The following is a 20707-nucleotide window of genomic DNA, read 5'->3' on the forward strand; positions in this document are numbered from 1 at the left end:
TATGTATAGGAAAAAACATAGTCTATATAGAGTTCAGAACTGTCTGTGGTTTCAGGCATCCACTGGGGGTCTTGGAACATATCCTCTGTGGATAAGAAGGTGCTACTGTACCACATTTTCTTTAATCATGAGTTTATGGATATTTGAATTGTTTCTACTTTTTGACATGTGAATAGTTCTTCTATAGACATTCATGTACAAGTTTTTGTGTGGACGTATTCTCAGTTCTCTTGGGTATCCAGGCATACCTCATTTTATTGCACTTTGCAGATACTATGTTTTTATAAGATCTTTCACCAGCAAAAGGATTACAATTCACTGAAGGCTCAGATGATAGTTAGCATTTTTTAGCAATAAAGTTTTTTAAAAATAAGGTATGTGCATGTTTTTAGACGTAATGCTATCTCACTTAATAGACTACAGTATAGTATAAATCTATCTATTATATGCACTGGGAAACCAACAAATGTCTGTGACTCACTTTATTGTGATATTAACTTTATTGTGGTTGTCTGGAACCAAACCCACAACATCTCTGAGGTATGTCCTGTATTCCTAGGAGTGGAATTGCTGGGTCATATGCTAACTTTACGTTTAACTTTTCAAGCAGCTGTTGCAGAGGATGGACAAATTGCCAGTGAAGTGCATTTTAACATCATCACTAGTAGGAAATTGCAAAATGTCCATATTCAAGCATATTATTCAGAAATAAAGGTGTTATAAAAGATGATGTATACAATTGTTTTCTGTTGTGTAAAACTGACATGCTTATGCATCTCCTTTCATTGGAAACCTTTTGAGTTGAGTGTTACCTCAAAGCTTAGATGAAGAGTTAGACGTTTTTCTTGTGGATCAATGTACTGATGTAAGTATGTTTCATGAGTTTTAAATAGTGATTTGTAATAATGACTAAAACTGTGGTGAAAATATCACAGGGGTATTTGATGTTAATCTGTGGTCATGATTTATTTTTTACTCCTTAGTCTTAACTATAGAGATCAAATACTGTAATTTTTTTTTCTTTAAATTTGGATTGCCAGTAGTTTGTACAGCCCCAGAAGTTCAAGATCCAGAAAAACAAAAACAAAAAAGACCTTTTGGGCCAGTATTGCTGATTGGCCATATTTTTGTCTGTTCCTTCCTTAGGTGGAATGAGTGTTGAGAAGCTTCAGAATATGGCATTTCCTCTGATACTGTAGTTTTTTTTCCCCTGATACTGCAATTTTAAGTAGGATCTCATAGGGTTACTTTATTTTGGTACTTGGACTTAGCTAGTTATCTTGTGTTCCCTTAAATAAATAGAAATTTTGTTGTAAGCAATACGTTCAGATTATTTAAAATTGAAAGGGACAAAATGGCGAACAGTGAAGTTTCCATCCCACCTTTGTCCATCCTTCGTCCAAATCTTCTTCTGCTGACCACTGTTATACCATTTTTTGATATATTCTTCCAGATTTGTACTTTGCATATATATTAGCTGTATTATTTTTTCTCCCCTCCCTCAAAATATGGTACTGCATGTATTTCTGTATCATGCCTTTTATACTTAACCAAAATATCATCAAGATCAGTTATTCCATATTTGTATATCAAGAATGTTTTCATTTTTTCCAGTGGCTGCTTTTATTTTTAACCACTTCCATCAAGACATACTGTTGGTCCATTTCTTTCCTATTGTAGACAATCCTTCAGTGTGCGTTTGTAATTTTGATCAGTTTTGCCAAGTTGCCCTTGTTGAGTTGTATTAATTTCTGCTGCTACTAGCAATATATGAGAACTCTTGTTTCTCTATACCCTCAAAACATGCTGTTGTCTTACTTTTTGATCTTTGCCAATCTAAATTAAAAAATGGTATTTGAATGTAGTTTTATTTTGCATTTTTCTTTTGAGTGAGGTTTAGTATCTTTTGATCCATTTAAACGGTTATATAATTTTTCTGTAAACTAGGATTTGCCCATTTGCCCTTTGTTTGCAGTTTTTTTAGTCATTTCTTGGAACTCTTTATTTATTAGGTAAGTTAGACCTTTAATTGGTTCTGAGTTAAACAGAAACTGGTGTTGGAGTAAAAGTTGCTCCATTTGTAATTGAATTAGAAACATTCCAGTAATCATGGAGAGTTGGAAGCCAGTGTTGCACATTGGATAGCCTGTCTGCTTGCGTTCCTTTCCCAGTTCAGCAGAACTTTGGGGCCAGCTTTTTGGAGGAGTTTATTGAGATGACATGGTTTGCTGAATAAATATATTTCAGATAGTTGCTGAGGAATGGTAGATTGCTCAAGAAATAACATATTAATTCATCTTCCACATTTTATTTTATTTAGATAAGCTTCAGAAATAATGTTTTTAAATCTCTCATATATATTAAAATGCCTATTACATCAAACTTTATTCATTATAAAATGTAGATGTTCTGCTTATTTATGAAAAAATGCATCCGATGACAGTGAGTCCGAGTAGCTTGAAGTTTAATAATCCATACTGCTTGGATGTGTTTTCATTTGAACTGAAACTCTTGATTTTCTAAAGCCTGAGTTTTCAATCGACCTATGTTGATGGGGCTAGTAGGCCCAAACTCATTTCATGGCTGGGTCAGACATCATGGCCTGTATAGGCCGGAGATGAACTACTAATCATTTAAATTCCACTTTGTCAACTGACACATGAATAAATAGTAACCTATCTCAGAGAAATAACCAAAGTCAAATAAAGGTATTGAGGCAGATCTTTGTGAAGTCATTGGAAGAAAATCCATCCTTAGAAAGAGAGACACCACCACAAATCAAAAACAAAAACAGACATTTTAATTCACTGTTATTTAATCAACATCAGCACTCTTTCGTATTCAAAAATTGTTTTTCTACGTTTATGGATATATGTAAACATTTTAATGTAATAGTGTGTATATATATATATATATATTTTTTTTTTTTTTGATTGGCACCTGGGCTAACAACTGTTGCCAATCTTTTTTTTTTTTTTCTGCTTTATCTCCCCAACCCCCACCCCCCGTACACATTTGTATATCTTAGTTGCAGGTCCTTCTAGTTGTGGGATGTGGGATGCTGCCTCAACGTGGCCTGACGAGCGATGCCATGTCTGCGCCCAGGATCTGAACCCTGGGCCGCCGCAGTGGAGCGTGCGAACTTAACCACTAGGCCATGGAGCCGGCTCCGCATATATATATTTTTGATTTAAAACTATTTGTCCTTTAAATGTTATTTAATAAAAATTGAATGGACTCTTTTTAACCAGGAATTAGAGTTAAAATACCATATTGCATTGCCTCTCAGACCATCTCTGGTGTAAAGGGCCAATTTAAAAAAATTTTCAATCCATTGTTGGCTTTTCCTTTTGTAAAATACAAAGAAAAAAGCCTCCCAAAAACCCTTAAATATTGAACTGTGAGTGAAAGATAAAAATAAGAACTCAAATTTTTATTAGATTTAACAGAAAATAGTTTCAAAAATTAATTATAAACAAAACATGAGGAAATAGAAAAGAATTACAAAAACTATGTACATTGTTATATTAATTGTATTATATTACTCTATTAATAAAATAGTAATTTCTTGCAGACTGGTAACAAACACTGTCTGCAGACCACACTTTGAGTAACACTGCTCTTCTGGACTAGGCTGCTAAGTTACTCTTTATGTTACTGTTTATGTTTTATATTGGGAAAAGATAGACTTGTGCCCCTTCCCATTTCTCACTTTAGAATAAGGTACAGATTTTTACCTAACAGTGTGAATCTAGGTGTTTAAGTAGTTTCAACCGCCTGACTCTTGAATTTTCTTTAAATCTGTGTGTGTTGATTTTTAAAAGATCCGTTTTCCCCTGATCTGAAATGTCTTCTGCCATCATTATTTTTACTAAGCCAAGATTGCTAGAGGCTTGTGAGCTTGTAAGAAAAATTAGAAACTTTGTGATATAAGTTGCTTGTAATCTGTTTTATTAAATTTTAATAAAATTTTATTTTATTAAATTTCATTTATCTGTTGAGAATCTCAGAAATAATGCTTTCATGAAAAGTAACAAGTATTTGCATGTGTTATTTTAATTTCTTGGTTTAGTCATATAATTTTGTTAGCATTTGTGTTTTCCAATTGAGCTGTGGGGCATTAAACAGTTTTTCTTAAGGGTTCTTCACAGGCAGGTGTGAATCGGTATGTTGCTTCATTTCTTTAAGCAGCAATCTGTAGATCTTAATGTTCTCGCCACAATGTATAATTTTACAAAAAATTGTAATCGTATAAGGTAATGGATGTGTTAACTGACCTTATTGTGGTGACCATTTTGCAGTATAAACATGTATCAAATCATCACGTTGTATAACTTACACTTACATAGTGTTATATATTGATTATATCTAAATAAAGCTGGAAAAAAAGTAAGCTGCAATCTAGGCTTTATATCAAGGCTTGGTGATATTGCCAGCACTGCCTGTGATTCTAGAATGTCCCAGAGATTATTAGCATTTGGTTTGGAGGGAGTAGAAAGTGATATTTAAGTCACATTGAGGTTTTCTTCAATGTTGATAAAAATCAAAGATAAAATATCTTTGGATTCCACACAAGGTCTTTTTACAACAGTTCTTTTGTTTATATTGCTTAAAGCAAGTACTGTTAGTGGACAGAGAAGTTTAAATTCTGACCTTTTTATATTCTTTGTATTACCCAGTTAAATAACTTTAAAATTATGTTTTTTGAAAGCTACCGTTGCATGGTTTGTATAAGTTATATGTGTATTAGTGGAAAGAAATGCATACCGTCTTTGCCTGTTTTCCTTTAGGATAATTCCTCTCCTGCAATTACTTTTGGATGGAAGTATGCACTTTTCCCAATAGAAGATGGTAATCTCGGAGAATGACCATGGAGAAGGGGATGAATTCTGGAGAAGGGCTGCCTTCCAGATCATCTCAAGTTTCGGCTATTAAAATAACAACCAAAGAGTTGGAAACAAAGCAGTCCCATAAAGAGAAGCGAGGGGGCTTTGTGTTGGTGCATGCAGGTAAGCCCTATGTGGGGGAGTCAGAAAATGAAAATAATGTTGATTTTTTTTTTTCTTGCCGTGAAGTACACTGAGAATTGAATTTCACATTTGGAGGAGGCAAGCTGCCGGAGAAGAGTTGGAACCAAAGAGATTGACTTTGATGTAGGGAGGGCCTCCCCTACTCCCTGCTTGGAAGATCTTACAGTTGCAGTTTTCCTATGCCTTCTTCAGTCCTCTACCGTGTTATTTACTTTTACCCAGTATAATAGATATATTTAAATAGTGTTAAAACCAGACAAGGTAATCTTTTAAACTCCGGTTTATGTTTTTAAAAATAATGCTGCAGAAAAAGTTTTGTTGACTCCATATTTGATTGTGGCCATCTTAGCGTATAATTACACAGCCTTAGATCTAGTTTGCCTTCTTGGTATTATAAATGAGGAAACTTAGAACCAGAGAGATTAAGTGGCTTCAGCCATGTGGCTAGTTTGTGCTAGAGCCAGGTTGAGAAACCCTTAGTGGGCCCGTAAGTCCCAGTGTAGTGTTTTTGGCAACGTATCATGATGCCTGTATTCTCTCCTTCAGAGGACTTTGAGGACAGATGCAGTGAAGTTCAACCGCTGGGTCCCTCATCATTGAAGGGTCTTGGGTTTCGGAGCAGTGCAGCTCTGCCCAGATCTGCTCAGCAGCCTTTCTTTTCCTTTGGTCCGTTTTACTTGCCTGCATTCAGAATCTAAAGTGCGTGACCTCCGTGAAGGAAGAAGGAATGGCTAGGTCTGCTTTTAAGTTTCCTCACACAGTCAGGCAGGATGGGAGCAAGATTAACTTTGATATGGGGTAAGGAGTGAAATTGTATCTTCTTATCAAACTAATGTCCTGCCTGCTCATTAACCTTTCGCTACGTCTAGTTTGGACAACTTGAGAAGTCGTATAGAATCTAATCCAGAAGAATCTAAAAAAAAAAAAGTTCAATTTCCTGTTCTTTCAAATTATTTTTCAAAGAAATGAGGTAAATTTATAGAAATAACCCAGTTAGAAGTAAACCTGGGACCAGAACTCCTGCCTTGAGACTTCGGTCTTCTTTCTACTATACCATGTTGATGGTACACCTTTCATAGTACCTAGTGAGTTATTTTGTTCGGAATGAATATTTCAGAACTATACAAGAAAGGTCTGAAATTTGTAACCAGGAACAATATAGAGCTTTTGATTAGTTGGAAAGCATTGCTTTCATGACTGGCATGGTGGTATTGCTCCTCTCTCAGACACACACTTGATGGTAATGGCTCTTACATAAAGTTAGTGCTGGGGGTCAGCAGTAATAGGAGGAAATCTGGGTTATGGCAGGAAATTGCGTGGATTAAGGGTGACCCCCCTTCTAAATGATTAGAAGGTCAGATAAAGTGATTATGCAGAAGTATATATCTTGCTCATTAAAGGGTCAAAATTTCAATTCCTCATCCAATATAGAGATTTTAAAGCTGTTTTTATTTTTTTAGCACTAGAGGAGACTTGCCCAAATTTTACTCATTTGAATAGTAGGTTCTTGATTTTTCCCAGATCTGTATACTACCTATACTGTTTACCTAATATTAAAAAACTAAACACCTTTTTACCTGAACATTTTAAAGATGAAACCTGTCTTTACTTAAGTTAAATGTTGGTATCATTTCCATGGAGAAAAAATAACTTAGTGCAAACAAAACAATGTATTTAAATTTTAGCTAGATCCTGTTGCATGTCAGTGACTTAGATCCTAAGCTTACCTTTCCTTTGATAAAGGAATTAGCAAGTGTTAACCAGATGTTAAAGATATACTGGAGCCACGGGGAAACTTTTTCTCTATTCCAAGCAGAAGGATTTACATGTTAATGCTATTAATGCTGTTATCTGGAAAGCTAAAGTTATCTATTTGGCAATAGTGTCCTATGCTTTGGGAAACATTGCTGAAAGATTGCCATGTCCCGTCCGTTGTCGTCCCCACCCCCCACCCCCCACCACCCCCCCCCCCCACTTTGAAATTTAAGATCTAAGATGACAGACCTGGGATCACCTATTAGAGACACCGTGAAGAAAGGCCTATTAAATATTGGTACAGGTTCTATGAAGTTTCAGAGTTTTCTTCAGAAACAGGATTAGAATTTAGGTATATTATGGATTCCTGTTCTAGGACATCTTTTCTGCTCTCTTGGGTCTCTTAACAATAGCTTCGTTTGCCAGTTCTTTCTCTGCCTTGAGGATAGGTGGGTTAAGTTTGTGTCAGAATCTGCAGCCCTACATGAGGAGCCCTGAAGCTTAGAGACGTAGTTCTTTTTTTTCTTGGAGGAAGATCAGCTCTGAGCTAACATCTGCTGCCAATCCTTCTCTTTTGCTGAGGAAGACTGGCCCTGAGTTAACATCTGTGCCTATCTTCCTCTACTTTATATGCGGGATGCCTGCCATGGCATGGTTTGCCAAGCAGGGCACAGGTCTGCACCCGGGATCCAAACCGGCAAATCCCAGGCCGCCGAAGTGGAACATGTGCACTTAACCACTGTGCCACTGGGCTGACCCAGAGATGTAGTTCTTAACCTTCCTTACGTTGGACCCCTATGGGGCCTTGGTGGTGGGTTGGGAGGTGGTTCAGAACTCTGTTAAAGAACTTTAATTAGAAGCCTAATCATCACAAGAGTTTAAGGGCTTTAGTCTTGGTTGCTTTCTTATTTAGATTCTTCTCAAATCTCTAACTAAGCAAGTATTAATCCTTTTAGGGAAACAAATTTCAGATCCATTTCTCTTGAGGAAGTTGCTGGATGTTTGTTAAGAGACAAGGACCACCAGGATTTCTAATGGTCAGTCCTGAATATACCATCACTGAGGTTTCAGAGACACTCTGAGCTACATTCCAGGAGATGAGAAGATGTAACGGTTTGGGTAGAGTGGTGGTATTGATGGCGGTTGTGGACAGGTGGACGCCCCTCAACTTCAAATAGTATTTAGAAACTACCTAGTTTTCTGTAGTTACTCTTAAGAATTCTGGATTCTGCACAGTAATTTCCCAAATGGCAGTGGCTTTCTAAAGGGTCAACAGAGAGGAAGTTCAAGGGACTCTGTCCCTGACACTGCCAGGGTTATCAACTCCAGACCAAAAAAGCTTCTGACTTTGGAGAGAGGTTTTCAAGAGGAGAGGTGACCTTGATCAAGCCTCTTTGGGGGCATGAGCTGTTCTAGTGCCTCTGGCAGGAAAACAGCTTTCGAAAAAGGAGATAAGGCATGGTATTAAACAGGCTTATGATGGAGAAAGAAGCTATTAGATTTTTAGAACTCCATACAGTTAGGACAATAGTTTATTGTCACTAGAAGAGCATCAGTTTGTATGAACTATCTATGTAATATGAGCAAGGTCTCTGATATTTTAATGATAACTAACAATTGGTTGGTATTTTCCACAACAGGTGCAGGTTATCATTCTGAATCCAAAGCCAAGGAGTATAAACATGTATGCAAACGAGCTTGTCAGAAGGTATGAAGAGAATGTGGATAACTATTCACTTTTGGTGTAAAGCAGCTTTACCTTGAAATTCAAAATTTTGAGGTTTGACTTATAAGACAGTCTTTGTTTTGGACCACAAAATTATTTTGCTTTTATTTGTGAAGTCTTTTTTTGTTTTGTTTTGTGTTTTTTATTCTCCAAATGATGCTTAGTTAGATCTTTCCCTTCCTTTCCCAGATTAAAGTCTGTATTTTTTTTCTTTTTTTGTGGAAGAGTAGCCCTGAGCTAACATCTGCTGCCAATCCGCCTCTTTTTTGCTGAGGAAGATTGGCCCTGAGCTAACATCCATGCCCATCTTCCTCTACTTTATATGTGGGACGCCTGCCACAGCATGGCTTGATAAGTGGTGCATAGGTCCACGCCTGGAATCTGAGCTGGTGAACCCTGGGCTGCTGAAGCAGAGTGTGTGAACCTGATCACTGCGCCACAGGCCAGCCCCTAAAGTCTGTATTTTTGGAATTGTGGGCACATAATCATATATTTTAAAATCTTTGCAAAGGTGTTGAGCTCTATAGAAGGGGTTGAGAAAAACAGCTCAAAGGCAGCCAATGTGTCTTTCTATGAAGGGAAGAAAAAAATAAAAAATTAAAATGGGTGCTTTTTTAGGGAGATTATCCTGTACTTTTTCCTTCTGTTTTTCATCACGTAGTTTGTATCACAGCAAATTCATTGTCATCCCTGAGTTTAGCTTTGCCCTTGTACTTTTGTTGTGCTTTTGTCTCTTTGGTTTTTGAGGTTTTGCTAGATTGTTGAATACTTAATGTGGAGGCAGGAATGGACTCAGAAGAAAAACTGTTTGTTTTTATTTTGATCTTGACTATATACTCTTGTAGGCAAACCTTCCATTACTTTTTATGCAAATATTGGATATTGTATATCAGGTAAATATGGTTCTCTCTCAGCTCTTTTCATTTATATTTACATACCATTTAAAAGAAAGATTATACTTTATGAGAGATCTAAGCTTTTTCTTATGAATGAAATTCCATAAATGAATAAGAATATTTTGTCATTGTTTTTAAAAAATTTATAGTAAAGCTAAAAGTTTTCTAAGCTATTTTATATTTTTTATCTTATTTTCAAACTGTGAAATCTCATTATCAAATGGAAAAGAAATACTGTTTTACTTTTATAGAAGGATAATCCTAGAATACATTTGGAATGTATAATCAGCATCCTCAATTTATACAATGAATGAACTTATTAAAAGTTTGATGAGGAAAACAGTTTTTAGTTTTTGAGCTTTCTTTTTGTTGACTAAACTGAAGCTTTAATAGTTCATTTAGAAATCAGTTTTCCTTCTCTCTCTTTCCTATCTTAACTTATACCCAAGAAGCAAGATGATTTTATAGACCTTTATTCTCTGTAGTTTATATTACAAAAGAATATGATTTATCTCAATATAAAATACATTATAGTATCAAAAATGCTTTTGTCATGTGTATGTGACCATCTAAGGGTTCTGAAATGCCTCTATGACTGAGAGTCACTGTTTTCTGTAGTATAGTAACAGTGGAGAAGACGTTGTTAGCTTAGTCTGGGATTCAATTATCTGTCTAAAATATGAATTGGCAGGATATTTGAACCGAACTGAATTCATATAATTTCTATGGCTATTTTGAATTGCCCTGTGATGAATAAAGGCCTTTCACTTACTAAATTCCCTGTGCTTGCTTTGCATTTAGTGGCTAGATTTTATTCATTGTTTTAATTTGAATAATAGTAAGTGAGCTGTATCATCAGTTATTCTGAATATAAACGCTTACTTGTTTTAAATCTAAGTAGCTTATATCTTGAAGTATGGAATGGAACTAGTGATCAGTTTTTGTTAACTGTAAGTGTCTCCCACACATCTTTAAGCCTTTGGAAAGTTTCTGGGTATGTTTGAGAAGTTTTAGTTTTACAGTGAATAATCTCTCCCCTTGGTTTTGTAGGCAATTGAAAAGCTACAGGCTGGTGCTCTAGCAACAGATGCAGTGACTGCAGCTCTGGTGGAACTTGAGGTATTTCTTTTCTCTGTTTATGTTTTATTTAAAATAGTTGAGAGTTTATGTTCATTATTCTTCAGTGACTCGAAACTGTTGAGTTAGTCAACCATCAATTATATGACCAATGTTTCCTAACAATATTGACAAAGTTATGAAGAATGCTGTGATATTGTTAGGCTTTTTTCATTGAAGACTTCTCTAAGTAATATAAAAATTCATTAAACTCCCTTTTCCCACTTTGTGAATTTCATGAATACAAAAGTTACTGGTGACTGGATACTTAAATTCCCTCAGTATTTTCAATAGGAAAATTTCTTAACTCCCTCCAAAAGGAATATATGTTCCATTGTTTAGAAAACAAAAAGTTCTGCTGTCTAGAAGTGTCTAAAGCGGAAGGGGCAGTTTCTTCACAAAGCTAACAGTTAAATATATATTCTGAGGCTATGTTCTGTGAAGTATGTCTTGTGCAGTGTAATTGTTGGCTGGTCTCCAGGTAACTGCAGACATTGAGGAATTCAGTGGGGAAGGCTCTCAAATTCATAATTCTTTGTACTCCAAAGGATCTCTCAGTTCTCTTATTCTGGAACCTTGAGGATGCGTTTCTTTTGGGGATATTGAAGCCTTCAGAAGACTCACTTCTGCTGCTCAACCTTAGAGAAGATAGATTTGTGTCAGTCAGTTTAGAGGATTATAAGGAACAAATAGTTTTCTGGTTGAGAAGAGTACTTGGGGCATCAAATAAGACATGAAGATAAAACAGTGATGAGTTTGAGGGAGGAGGTGATAGAGTAATAACTCTTCCCTTGGTGGCTGGATTGTGGCCCTTTTGTTTAGGCTCTCTTATCAGTGCACCTACCCTGTCAGTCCAGGCCTTGCTTTTCCCTGTGAAAATTGCCCAAGAGTTTACCAAAAGTCCTAGCTGTGTTTTCTGCATTCCCCTACTTAATTGTGGAGCTACACTTTTTCTCATACTTTGTAGATTTTAACCTCCCCTGTCACTGCCTTCAGCTTGGTCCTAGTGCAGTCAAGGAAGGTGAACATATATGATGGACACCAGTTCTGAGGCATCTGACTTGGCATATGTGGTCCTCTCCTATCATGACCGATACATCTTATACCAACTCTACCAATCATTAGTCATGTGTCCCTGGGTACCTCACAGCCTCTCCTTGACTCAGTTTTCCTATTTATAATATGCGGATAGTAATTCCTACTTAATTCTGAAGTTCTGAAGATTAACTGAGTTAACTTATGGCAATCACTTAGAATAGTGTGTGGCACATGGTAAACACTCCTTAAATGTTAGTGATTATTACTATTATGAGGTGCTTTGGAAATGATATATATGAGGTGAATATTTATGGTAATTATTAATGACATGTTTTACAGTGTCAAGAAAAGGTTAATTATATATTGTGGATAAAAGGAGAAAAGTGATGTAAGAAAGCAGGTTGGTGTACTTACCACCAAATCTTACCTTTACTCAAAGCACGCACCCAAGGAAAACTTCATCCAACTTAATTCAATTATTAATTGAAATTACTCTCCTTTGTGCAGAAGATAATGTCCTGAGATTTACTAGTGCATGGAGTCAGTGTGGGTCTGGGGAAAGAAGGTTAATGAGTAGCTGAGGGATAGACTATAATGGCAACCATGAATACAAAATTGAGTAAAATTGTTTTTCTTTTTCTTTTCATCTTAGAGTAACTTTAAAAAGGTTAAAATTTAATTTTTAATTTTTCATCTTAGAATAACTTTGATAATCATGTTGACTGTTTCCTTACATTTTCCCACAGTGATGAATCAATCTTACTTTTAGAGAGTTTACATATTTATACTTAAAAATGATTAAAAATACCTTTTGGAATAGTGAGCTTTATAATTTTGAATGATGACCTGTGTTTTTTAAGAGTGTAGATATGAAGTTCTTTTTTGAACAAACTTGTTCTAGTATCTTTGATTGAACTATGTTATGTGGATAATGGTAGTGTAGGAGGATCCTGGCCCGAGTGAGTTTAGTGTACTTCCCCCCTTTAATTGTTAAATTTGGGGAAGAATTTTAATTAATTATCATTAAAATTTTATTTTTATATGGAATGTTTGATTGAAATATATTTTAGTAGTTTAAAGGCCAAGGTACACTAAACTGAAAAAATTTTCCTAAGAATATTGTTGGAAGTCATGGTTATACTGCCCCCTGCGGTTTTAGTCACCTTGTGTTATTGTGATTCACCACCTAACAGGGTGAGGTTTTCAAATAAAAAGTTCAGTTGAAGAAGTATTGTAATAGTTTGGGTCAGTGGAAAGATATAAGAAAATTGGACTCTGTTGTTTTCTGTGTTTAAAAAAATACAGGTAACAATATCGAGTCTTTTCAGTCTGCTAAAAAGTCCCACAGAGTCTGATTTATACTGTTTATGTTTGAGAGTAGCTACTTATCTTTAGTTTTGGTCAGTAGAGCTAAGTCTTGTCCTAATTATTGAATAGGTCTGGACAATCATCATACCTTTTCTTTTTGACTTTGGGATATGCTTTTTGACTAAGAAAAACTGTACTTTTTAAACTTGCCTGTTACAGTACTACTTAGGCAGATACTAAAATTGGTTTGAATTCCTTGAACACTTTACTAATGGTGGATGAAATGACTGAAATGGCTTAATAGTCCTTATTGGCTACAAAGGATATTTAGCTTTGTATTTTAAAAAATATGAAAATTTGCACTTACCCAAATGGTGAAAAGTACACTGATATCAACTCAGCGCCACAGAGGAGGAAGAAACAAGGTGAAAGAGAAAGAAATTTAAACACACACACACACACACTCTCACACACTTATGCAGGCCAACTAGACACATCGTTTTTGAGCTTTTCTTGGAAACCAATTACCTTGTGTAGTTTCATCTTTTTTGGGTTACTGCTGCAGACAAATGGTGTCATCCTAAGACTACCACTTCTGGACACAAAGGGGGTGTTCCCTTCATTTAAATAAGGGAGGGAGGTGAGTTTGTAAGTTCCTGCTCATTAAACTGGCGAGCTTTTCCCTTGGCGATTCCCCTGTGAGGGGTGTCCTGCGGTGTGGAAATGAAAATGATATGGCTCCATAGCAAATTTTGTTTGTCTTCAAAATATGGGGAAGGGAATGGAAAGGTCAATTTATAGATCATATTTTAATAATTTATTCTTAAATTGATTTGATCTCGTTTCATTTTTATTTATAGCTTTTTGGAGATTATCCTTATAACTGATGGGAAAGTGACTTCTATCCATTGGGTAGTACAACTCTGATTTCACGCTTAGTAGAGAAGATAAATATTGTGAAAGAATTTGATCCTCATATCTGGGGCTATACATGTGGAAGACAATTGTTTTCATGACTGCTTTTGAAATAGTTTTGGTTCAGATAGTGACAGTGGATTTTAGGTTCTGGACCATAATTTTGCATGTTTCACATCGTATAGCTTCTGATATGAATTTCTTCTTTGAGGAAATTGGAGATAGTCATGATGGACTGGATGAGTAATGATGCCACTGCTAAAGTAGAAAGTCTTTCATAGATTGATAGAAAATGAACTATTCATAAAATACTTAGTGAAGTTCCCTTTGCACATCATATTTTTCTAAAAAACTACTAAGACCTTGTTTTAAAAGTTCTAATAAGGAATAATAGGTGAAATGTGAATGACAGACTTTTGAGAGGTTATTTGTAGTCTTGTGTGAGAAGATTAATGAATCTGACTGAGATTTTGAAGATCCTTGTGTAGCTTTTGAGACATTTTGGTCAATTCATTTTGGAAACTATTATTTTGGTAGGTAGAATACTGTGCTTTAAAAATAGTGATAGGTATAGCTTTTAAATTTCATGTAGTGAAAGGCAACTTGCACAGGCTCCTTTGTTAAAAATGTTTTGTTGGAATTTGGTTATGTTTAAGTGGATCCTGTAGTTCTTTTGTTGACTTGATTCATCTTTTAAGGCTCTCTGTGATCAGAGAAGATGGTAGTACATGGTTCAAACTAGTTTATTGTCCAAATGCTTTAGCATTTAAAGAGGAGATTATATTGGGTACAAATTTTTATGTGACTGCTAAAATCAGTCCATTGTCTTTGGATCTCTGTAATCCAATATAATGCTTGCTTATAAACTCTAGAAGAATCCTTTAAGAAGTAACTTCTTATCCAGATGACTGATAGTTTGGAGTATGAGAGAAAAAAAAGTAGGTATTTGCATTATTATGTATTTATATTACTATATATAATATTGTTACACATTTATGTGTATCTCTACATCCTCTTATACCCAGAGCCAGCTCTACCTGCATTTCTTTAAAGCAGGGATCTCCAGTGTCATCACTGTTGAATAGTTTGTTATTGGTGGACCATAGCCCAGGTCCCTGTGCAGCTGCCACACCCCCTTCCCTTGGCTATATCCCTTGGCTGGAATTGTCTTGTGTGCCTCGGGGGAGGGCGAGCACCTGAGACCTGCCAGTCCTTGAAATACTTAGGTGTCATGGACACGATGTGGCTTGCTTCTGGCATATGGGCATACCTAGGATGGAAGGGAACATTGCGAAGGGCTCATATACACACTTTTCTCTCACCAAACCTAGAGCAAGTTCACTGGTGGGATTTCTTTGCGAATTGGTGCTTAACCACACCCTGCTCCCTACCTGACTTCACTATTTTGTTTTTATTGCAAAAAAGTAGGATCATCTGCTTTACAGTCATTTCTCTTTATTTGTGAGGTTAAAAAATTATTTAAATAAATGAACATCTCCATTTTTCTACACGTTTTGTTTTTCAGAAATCATCTTTTCATAAGCAGAGGGTAGCTGAGTATTTCAGTGGTTCCTTGCGTCCTCCACCTCTTTCTTCACGCCTAGTTTCCACACATTGGAAAGACTGCTTGATGCATTTAGCTCATGTATACACAAGTGCCCATTAACCATAATGTGACTGATGAGTGTAATTTTAGATCTACCACCCTTGGAAGTCTCATTTTTCTTTTCCATTGGTAATATCTTCTATTCTCTGTAATGGAGGGCAAGTCCTTTTTTATGTATTTGAAGCAAGGAGTTTTACCTTTTTCCCTTTGTAGTACTTAAAATGTTTTCATTGCGTGAAATTTGAGTTTTGACTTTAGATGCTTTTTTTACCTTTTTTTCACCTTGGTATCATTGATTATTTCAGTCAAAGACCCTGTTTTGCCTGTTTAGCACTGTTCCAGTGGTGCTTCAGTATTTCTGTGTATTCCAGCTGTTTATAGAGTCTTTATGTTTCTCTGCATTTTTTGTTTTATTTTTTGAGGTGTACACACACAGTTACACTTCATGGAGTTGCATCCAGCCAAGTATCCATGTTCTTCTTGTGAAGAGGCAGAGAAAATCACCTCTCCCAAGAATTGCCACCTTCTGACCAAGGGAAATGTGTCCTGAAGAGCTGTACGCAGATGGGAGGCAACTTGTTTGCTTGTTCTGCTGCTAGAGCATTGATTTAATTAGAAGACAGGCTGTGGGTGGCCATGTGCAGACAAAGAAGCACCAGACAGAACCCAGTTAGCCTGGGACAGTAAAAGTAAGTTACGCTCTTTTAAAAACACTTTTTTGAGTGCTGATGCTGATTCTTGCCTTTAGTACTAAGGGGCAACTTGTAACTTACTGTTTGTGTTTACACATTAGGTACATCTGCTCTTTTTCTAAGACCCTAGAGATTAAACGTGCTCTCTAGCACAAAGTACCTGCTTGGTGGAAAAGCAGTGATTTTTTTTTTTTCTTTTAATTTTTTTAGAATGAAAAGAAAACTGAATCAATTCTTACACTCCAAATTAATTTTACACTGGTTCAAAATCATGTATTAGTTTTTGGCCAACTCGAGACACTTAAGTACAGAGCTTGTTATGTTTTATTTTGTACTGATGGGAACATGAACAGTTTTTCACCCTTTTCTAGCCATTTCTTCATGAGCTCTGTAGACCTTATCAGATGTATTCTTGGCTGAATCTGGTAGAAGATATGGTCCAAGACCAGACTTAGCAGTCCTGAGGAGCATATGGCTTGATGTGTGAGCCCTTATTTTGCTCTGGGGGTTGTTAACTCTCTGAGAATATACTACATTTTGGACTTCAGTTTTGAGCTACTTAAAGCTACATTTGGTAGTGTGGTGGAGTTGGTGGTAATCCTGTGTTTTGGTTATGTGGAAGCACTTTAGACTTTTGGATTGAGTGTAAAATGTCTTCCTGTCCTATATTAATAGAGATATTAGGTTCATTGGCCCTTGGGTTTATAATGTTGTGATTATTTAATCATTTTGTGTGTGTGTGTGTGTGAGAGAGAGTGTATGTTTGGATCTGTATCATTTGGGGGCATCAATTTTTGTAACCTAACGTCTACTGTTTTTTGTTTTTTTGCTTTTGGTAATGAAGGAGCTAGGCTAAGGATTTTTCTGTGTTCAGCAAAATCACAGGCTGATATCATGTAGTTCAATCTGAAAGACTGCCTTTTGATTTTAAGTTTTTTCCATCTCTCAGACCCAGGCCTTTATTAAGACTATGGAAAGGAATGAGGAAGAAACTTAAGTTACATAATTTTTAGGAATCCCATCAAGATCGTATCCTAAATCCTGTTCAAAACAGAACAAACATTACTTCAGTTTTTTTTTCCTTCATTCTCTCTGTTATCTAATTTTTGTGTGTGTGGCAGGCTTTACCTAAGTGTTAGAATAATGAAGGATTGCATCTCACTATAGCAGAGCAAACAGCTTAAAATTGAATCCTAGGCATCCTGGTTGACAAAAGTGCTTTGGCCATTTCCACTACAAGGGAGTTTTTCCTGGCAGTCATTCTCAGGCAGGGTCCAGCCTCCTGCATGGTAACACATTTCCTGACAGTTCAAGACATGCGTATACCATAACATAGGGTATCAGCACTGTAACATTTATTAGATTTCTCAGAAAATTCAGAGTGAGGAACTCATTTATGTTTTCCTCTCTTGGAATATGTGCAGATGTTAACATTTTCTAGTGTGCTGGAGTCTTTTTAATTAAATATATCATAGTTATGAGTTACTACTTCTAAGTTAGTAAACCTCTCTCTCCCCCTTAGTTCTGACCATGTCCTCACTTCACTTTTCATAGAAGGAAGGTTAAAGTTATTATAATCCTGTGGTCTGTTAGGTTCTTTTTGAGTGATATTTCCATATTATTGTCAGCATGGTTAAAAGCTGTGATTATTTAGGTTGAAGGGAAGTATAAGTGGATGCCAAATTTGGCTTTAGTAGAGAAACAGCCACATTTGTCTTTTCAATTGTAGCTCATGTGGAAAAGACAATTGCAGGTACCGTGTGTGCTAAGCTCTTCCTGGACATCGTAAAGAATCCAACCAAAACAAAGTTTAAAACTATTTCAGATGTGCAAGTCTATTGAAGCCAATATTTTATTTTAGAGATTTGTGTTATGTTTGACAAGTAACTCTTTGTACTACAATTCTGTGGCTTTCAATTAAAAAGGAACATGAAAATAAACTGCTGTGATGTCATTTTTCTGCTTAATTATATTATATTTTTATTTGAAAATTAGGCAGATTAATAATAGGAGGTGAGTACAGATGTTCATTGCTTTTTTGTTAAAATATTTAGTAATATTTTATTAAAATATTAAAATAGAGAAAAATGTCATTCTATTTTTTGGCACATTATTGTGTGCCAGATCAACAGATGCTCTAATGAACAAATATCAACATTTGTTGCATTTATTCTGACATTTTTCAGAAGAACTTGGATGGTTTAAGAAGATCATAAAAAGTCTTAGTTCCTAATACATATACTGTTGTGTGTGAGAGATTTTTTTTTAACATCAAGTATGTTATCTTTAGTGTAATTGAATAGTTAAAAAAATGAACTGTCACAGATACTAAAGCTAGGTATTCAACATACTGTATTTGACTCAAGTGTGCATAGAATGTGATGCAGACAAATGTTCTCTCAACTTACATCCAGGATAGCTAAAATATTACTTTAACACATGTTAAAAGTAGAGCACTGTAGCTATTTGGCTAGATATAATTCCAGGCTGTCTAAGTTGAGTAATTTCCTCAGGCATTCCAACTTTGATCAACCACAGCAAGAACTTTTAGCATGTCTGTAAAGCAGCCAGTGCATCTGTAAATATGTCCTGAGGTAGAGAGAAAAGAGAGAATGCCAAAAAAGAAAAAATACTTTCTCTCGTTAAGGAGCAGTTACAGAATGAAAATGGAAAGTATTTTGTTTCCCTAGGAACTCTTTTTAGATAATTGAGGCTTAGATGTCTAAGTATGCCCCGTGGTTCTGTATTAATGAATGAAAGATACTTCATTTGGGCCTAGTAAAAATGTGTTTTGGCTAACTCTGCTGAAATTTATTGGTTAAAGTCTATTAATTCTTAAACTTTCCAGTCTTTATTAATGTAATATTAATTGGCTAAAAACATAAACAATAGTATGTATCTCAGTAAAGCATACTTAATTGTTTATAAGTGGCTACTATTTTGGTGAAAATATTCTTTTTTTTTTTTTTTATTAATGTTATGATAGATTACAACCTTGTGAGATTTCAGTTGTACATTTTTGTTAGTCATGTTGTGGGTACACCACTTCCCCCTCCGTACCCTCCCCCCACCCCCCCTTTTCCCTGGTAACCACCGATCAGATCTCCTTCTCAATATACTAATTTCCACCTATGAGTGGAGTCATATAGAGTTCGTCTTTCTCTGACTGACTTATTTCGCTTAACATAATGCCCTCGAGGTCCATCCACGTTGTTGTGAATGGGCCAATTTCGTCTTTTTTCTTGGCTGAGTAGTATTCCATTGTGTATATATACCACATCTTCTTTATCCAATCATCAGTTTCTGGGCATGTAGGCTGGTTCCACGTCTTGGCTATTGTAAATAATGCTGCGATGAACATAGGGGTGCAACGGACTCTTGAGATATCTGATATCAGGTTCTTAGGATAGATACCCAGTAATGGGATGGCTGGGTCATAGGGTATTTCTATTTTTAACTTTTTGAGAAATCTCCATACTGTTTTCCATAGTGGCTGTACCAGTTTGCATTCCCACCAACAGTGTATGAGGGTTCCTCTTTCTCCACAACCTCTCCAACATTTGTCGTTCTTGGTTTTGGATGTTTTTGCCAATCTAACGGGGGTAAGGTGATATCTTAGTGTAGTTTTGATTTGCATTTCCCTGATGATTAGCGATGATGAACATCTTTTCATGTGTCTATTGGCCATATTCATATCTTCTTTTGAGAAATGTCTGTTCATGTCCTCTGCCCATTTTTTGATCGGGTTGTTTGTTTTTTTGTTGTTAAGCAGTGTGAGTTCTTTGTATATTATGGAGATTAACCCTTTGTCGGATAAGTGGCTTGTAAATATTTTTTCCCAATTAGTGAGCTGTTTTTTTGTTTCAATCCTGTTTTCCCTTGCCTTGAAGAAACTCTTTAGTCTGATGAAGTCCCATTTGTTTATTCTTTCTATTGTTTCCCTCAACTGAGGAGTTACAGTGTCCGAAAAGATTCTTTTGAAACTGATGTCAAAGAGTGTACTGCCTATATTCTCTTCCAGAAGACTTATTGTCTCAGGCCTAATCTTTAGGTCTTTGATCCATTTTGAGTTTATTTTGCTGTGTGGTGAAAAAGAATGGTCAATTTTCGATCTTTTGCATGTGGCTGTCCAGTTTTCCCAGCACCATTTGTTGAAGAGACTTTCTTTTCTCCATTGTAGGCCCTCTGCTCCTTTGTCGAAGATTAGCTGTCCATAGATGTGTGGTTTTATCTCTGGGCTTTCAATTCTGTTCCATTGATCTGTGGACCTGTTTTTGTACCAGTACCATGCTGTTTTGATCACTGTAGCTTTGTAGTATGTTTTGAAATCGGGGGTTGTGATTCCGCCGGCTTTGTTTTTCTTGCTCAGGATTGCTTTAGCAATTCGCGGTCTTTTGTTCCCCCATATGAATTTTAGGATTGTTTGTTCAATTTCTGTGAAGAATGTTCTTGGGATTCTGATTGGGATAGCATTGAATCTGTATATTGCTTTAGGTAGTATGGACATTTTAACTATGTTTATTCTTCCAATCCATGTGCAAGGAATGTCTTTCCATCTCTTTATGTCATCGCCTATTTATTTCAAGAAAGTCTTGTAGTTTTCATTGTATAGATCCTTCACTTCC

The 20707-nt window shown here is 36.0% G+C and overlaps 1 protein-coding gene across 11 annotated transcripts in view; it reads left to right on the forward strand.

Moving 5' to 3' along the window:
* The window catches only part of TASP1 (taspase 1), a 310101-nt gene that overhangs the window by 5768 nt on the left and 283626 nt on the right, over window positions 1-20707 (forward strand). For 9 of the 11 annotated variants that reach the window (XR_011494551.1, XR_011494552.1, XM_070485552.1 and 6 more), the window contains exons 2-4: window positions 4791-5009; window positions 8426-8493; window positions 10458-10526. Coding sequence is in view for 8 of the 11 variants with exons in the window: in XM_070485552.1 (XP_070341653.1) it covers window positions 4865-5009; window positions 8426-8493; window positions 10458-10526 (282 nt within the window). In the remaining 3 variants the exon portion in view is untranslated. Of the gene's footprint in view, window positions 1-22; window positions 866-4790; window positions 5010-8425; window positions 8494-10457; window positions 10527-15812; window positions 16080-20707 lie in introns of those variants that run through there. The other 2 variants (XM_070485555.1, XM_044747861.2) reach the window with 2 other exon arrangements.

This window comes from Equus asinus, chromosome 15 (assembly GCF_041296235.1).
Source record: "Equus asinus isolate D_3611 breed Donkey chromosome 15, EquAss-T2T_v2, whole genome shotgun sequence".
Classification (NCBI taxonomy): domain Eukaryota; kingdom Metazoa; phylum Chordata; class Mammalia; order Perissodactyla; family Equidae; genus Equus; species Equus asinus.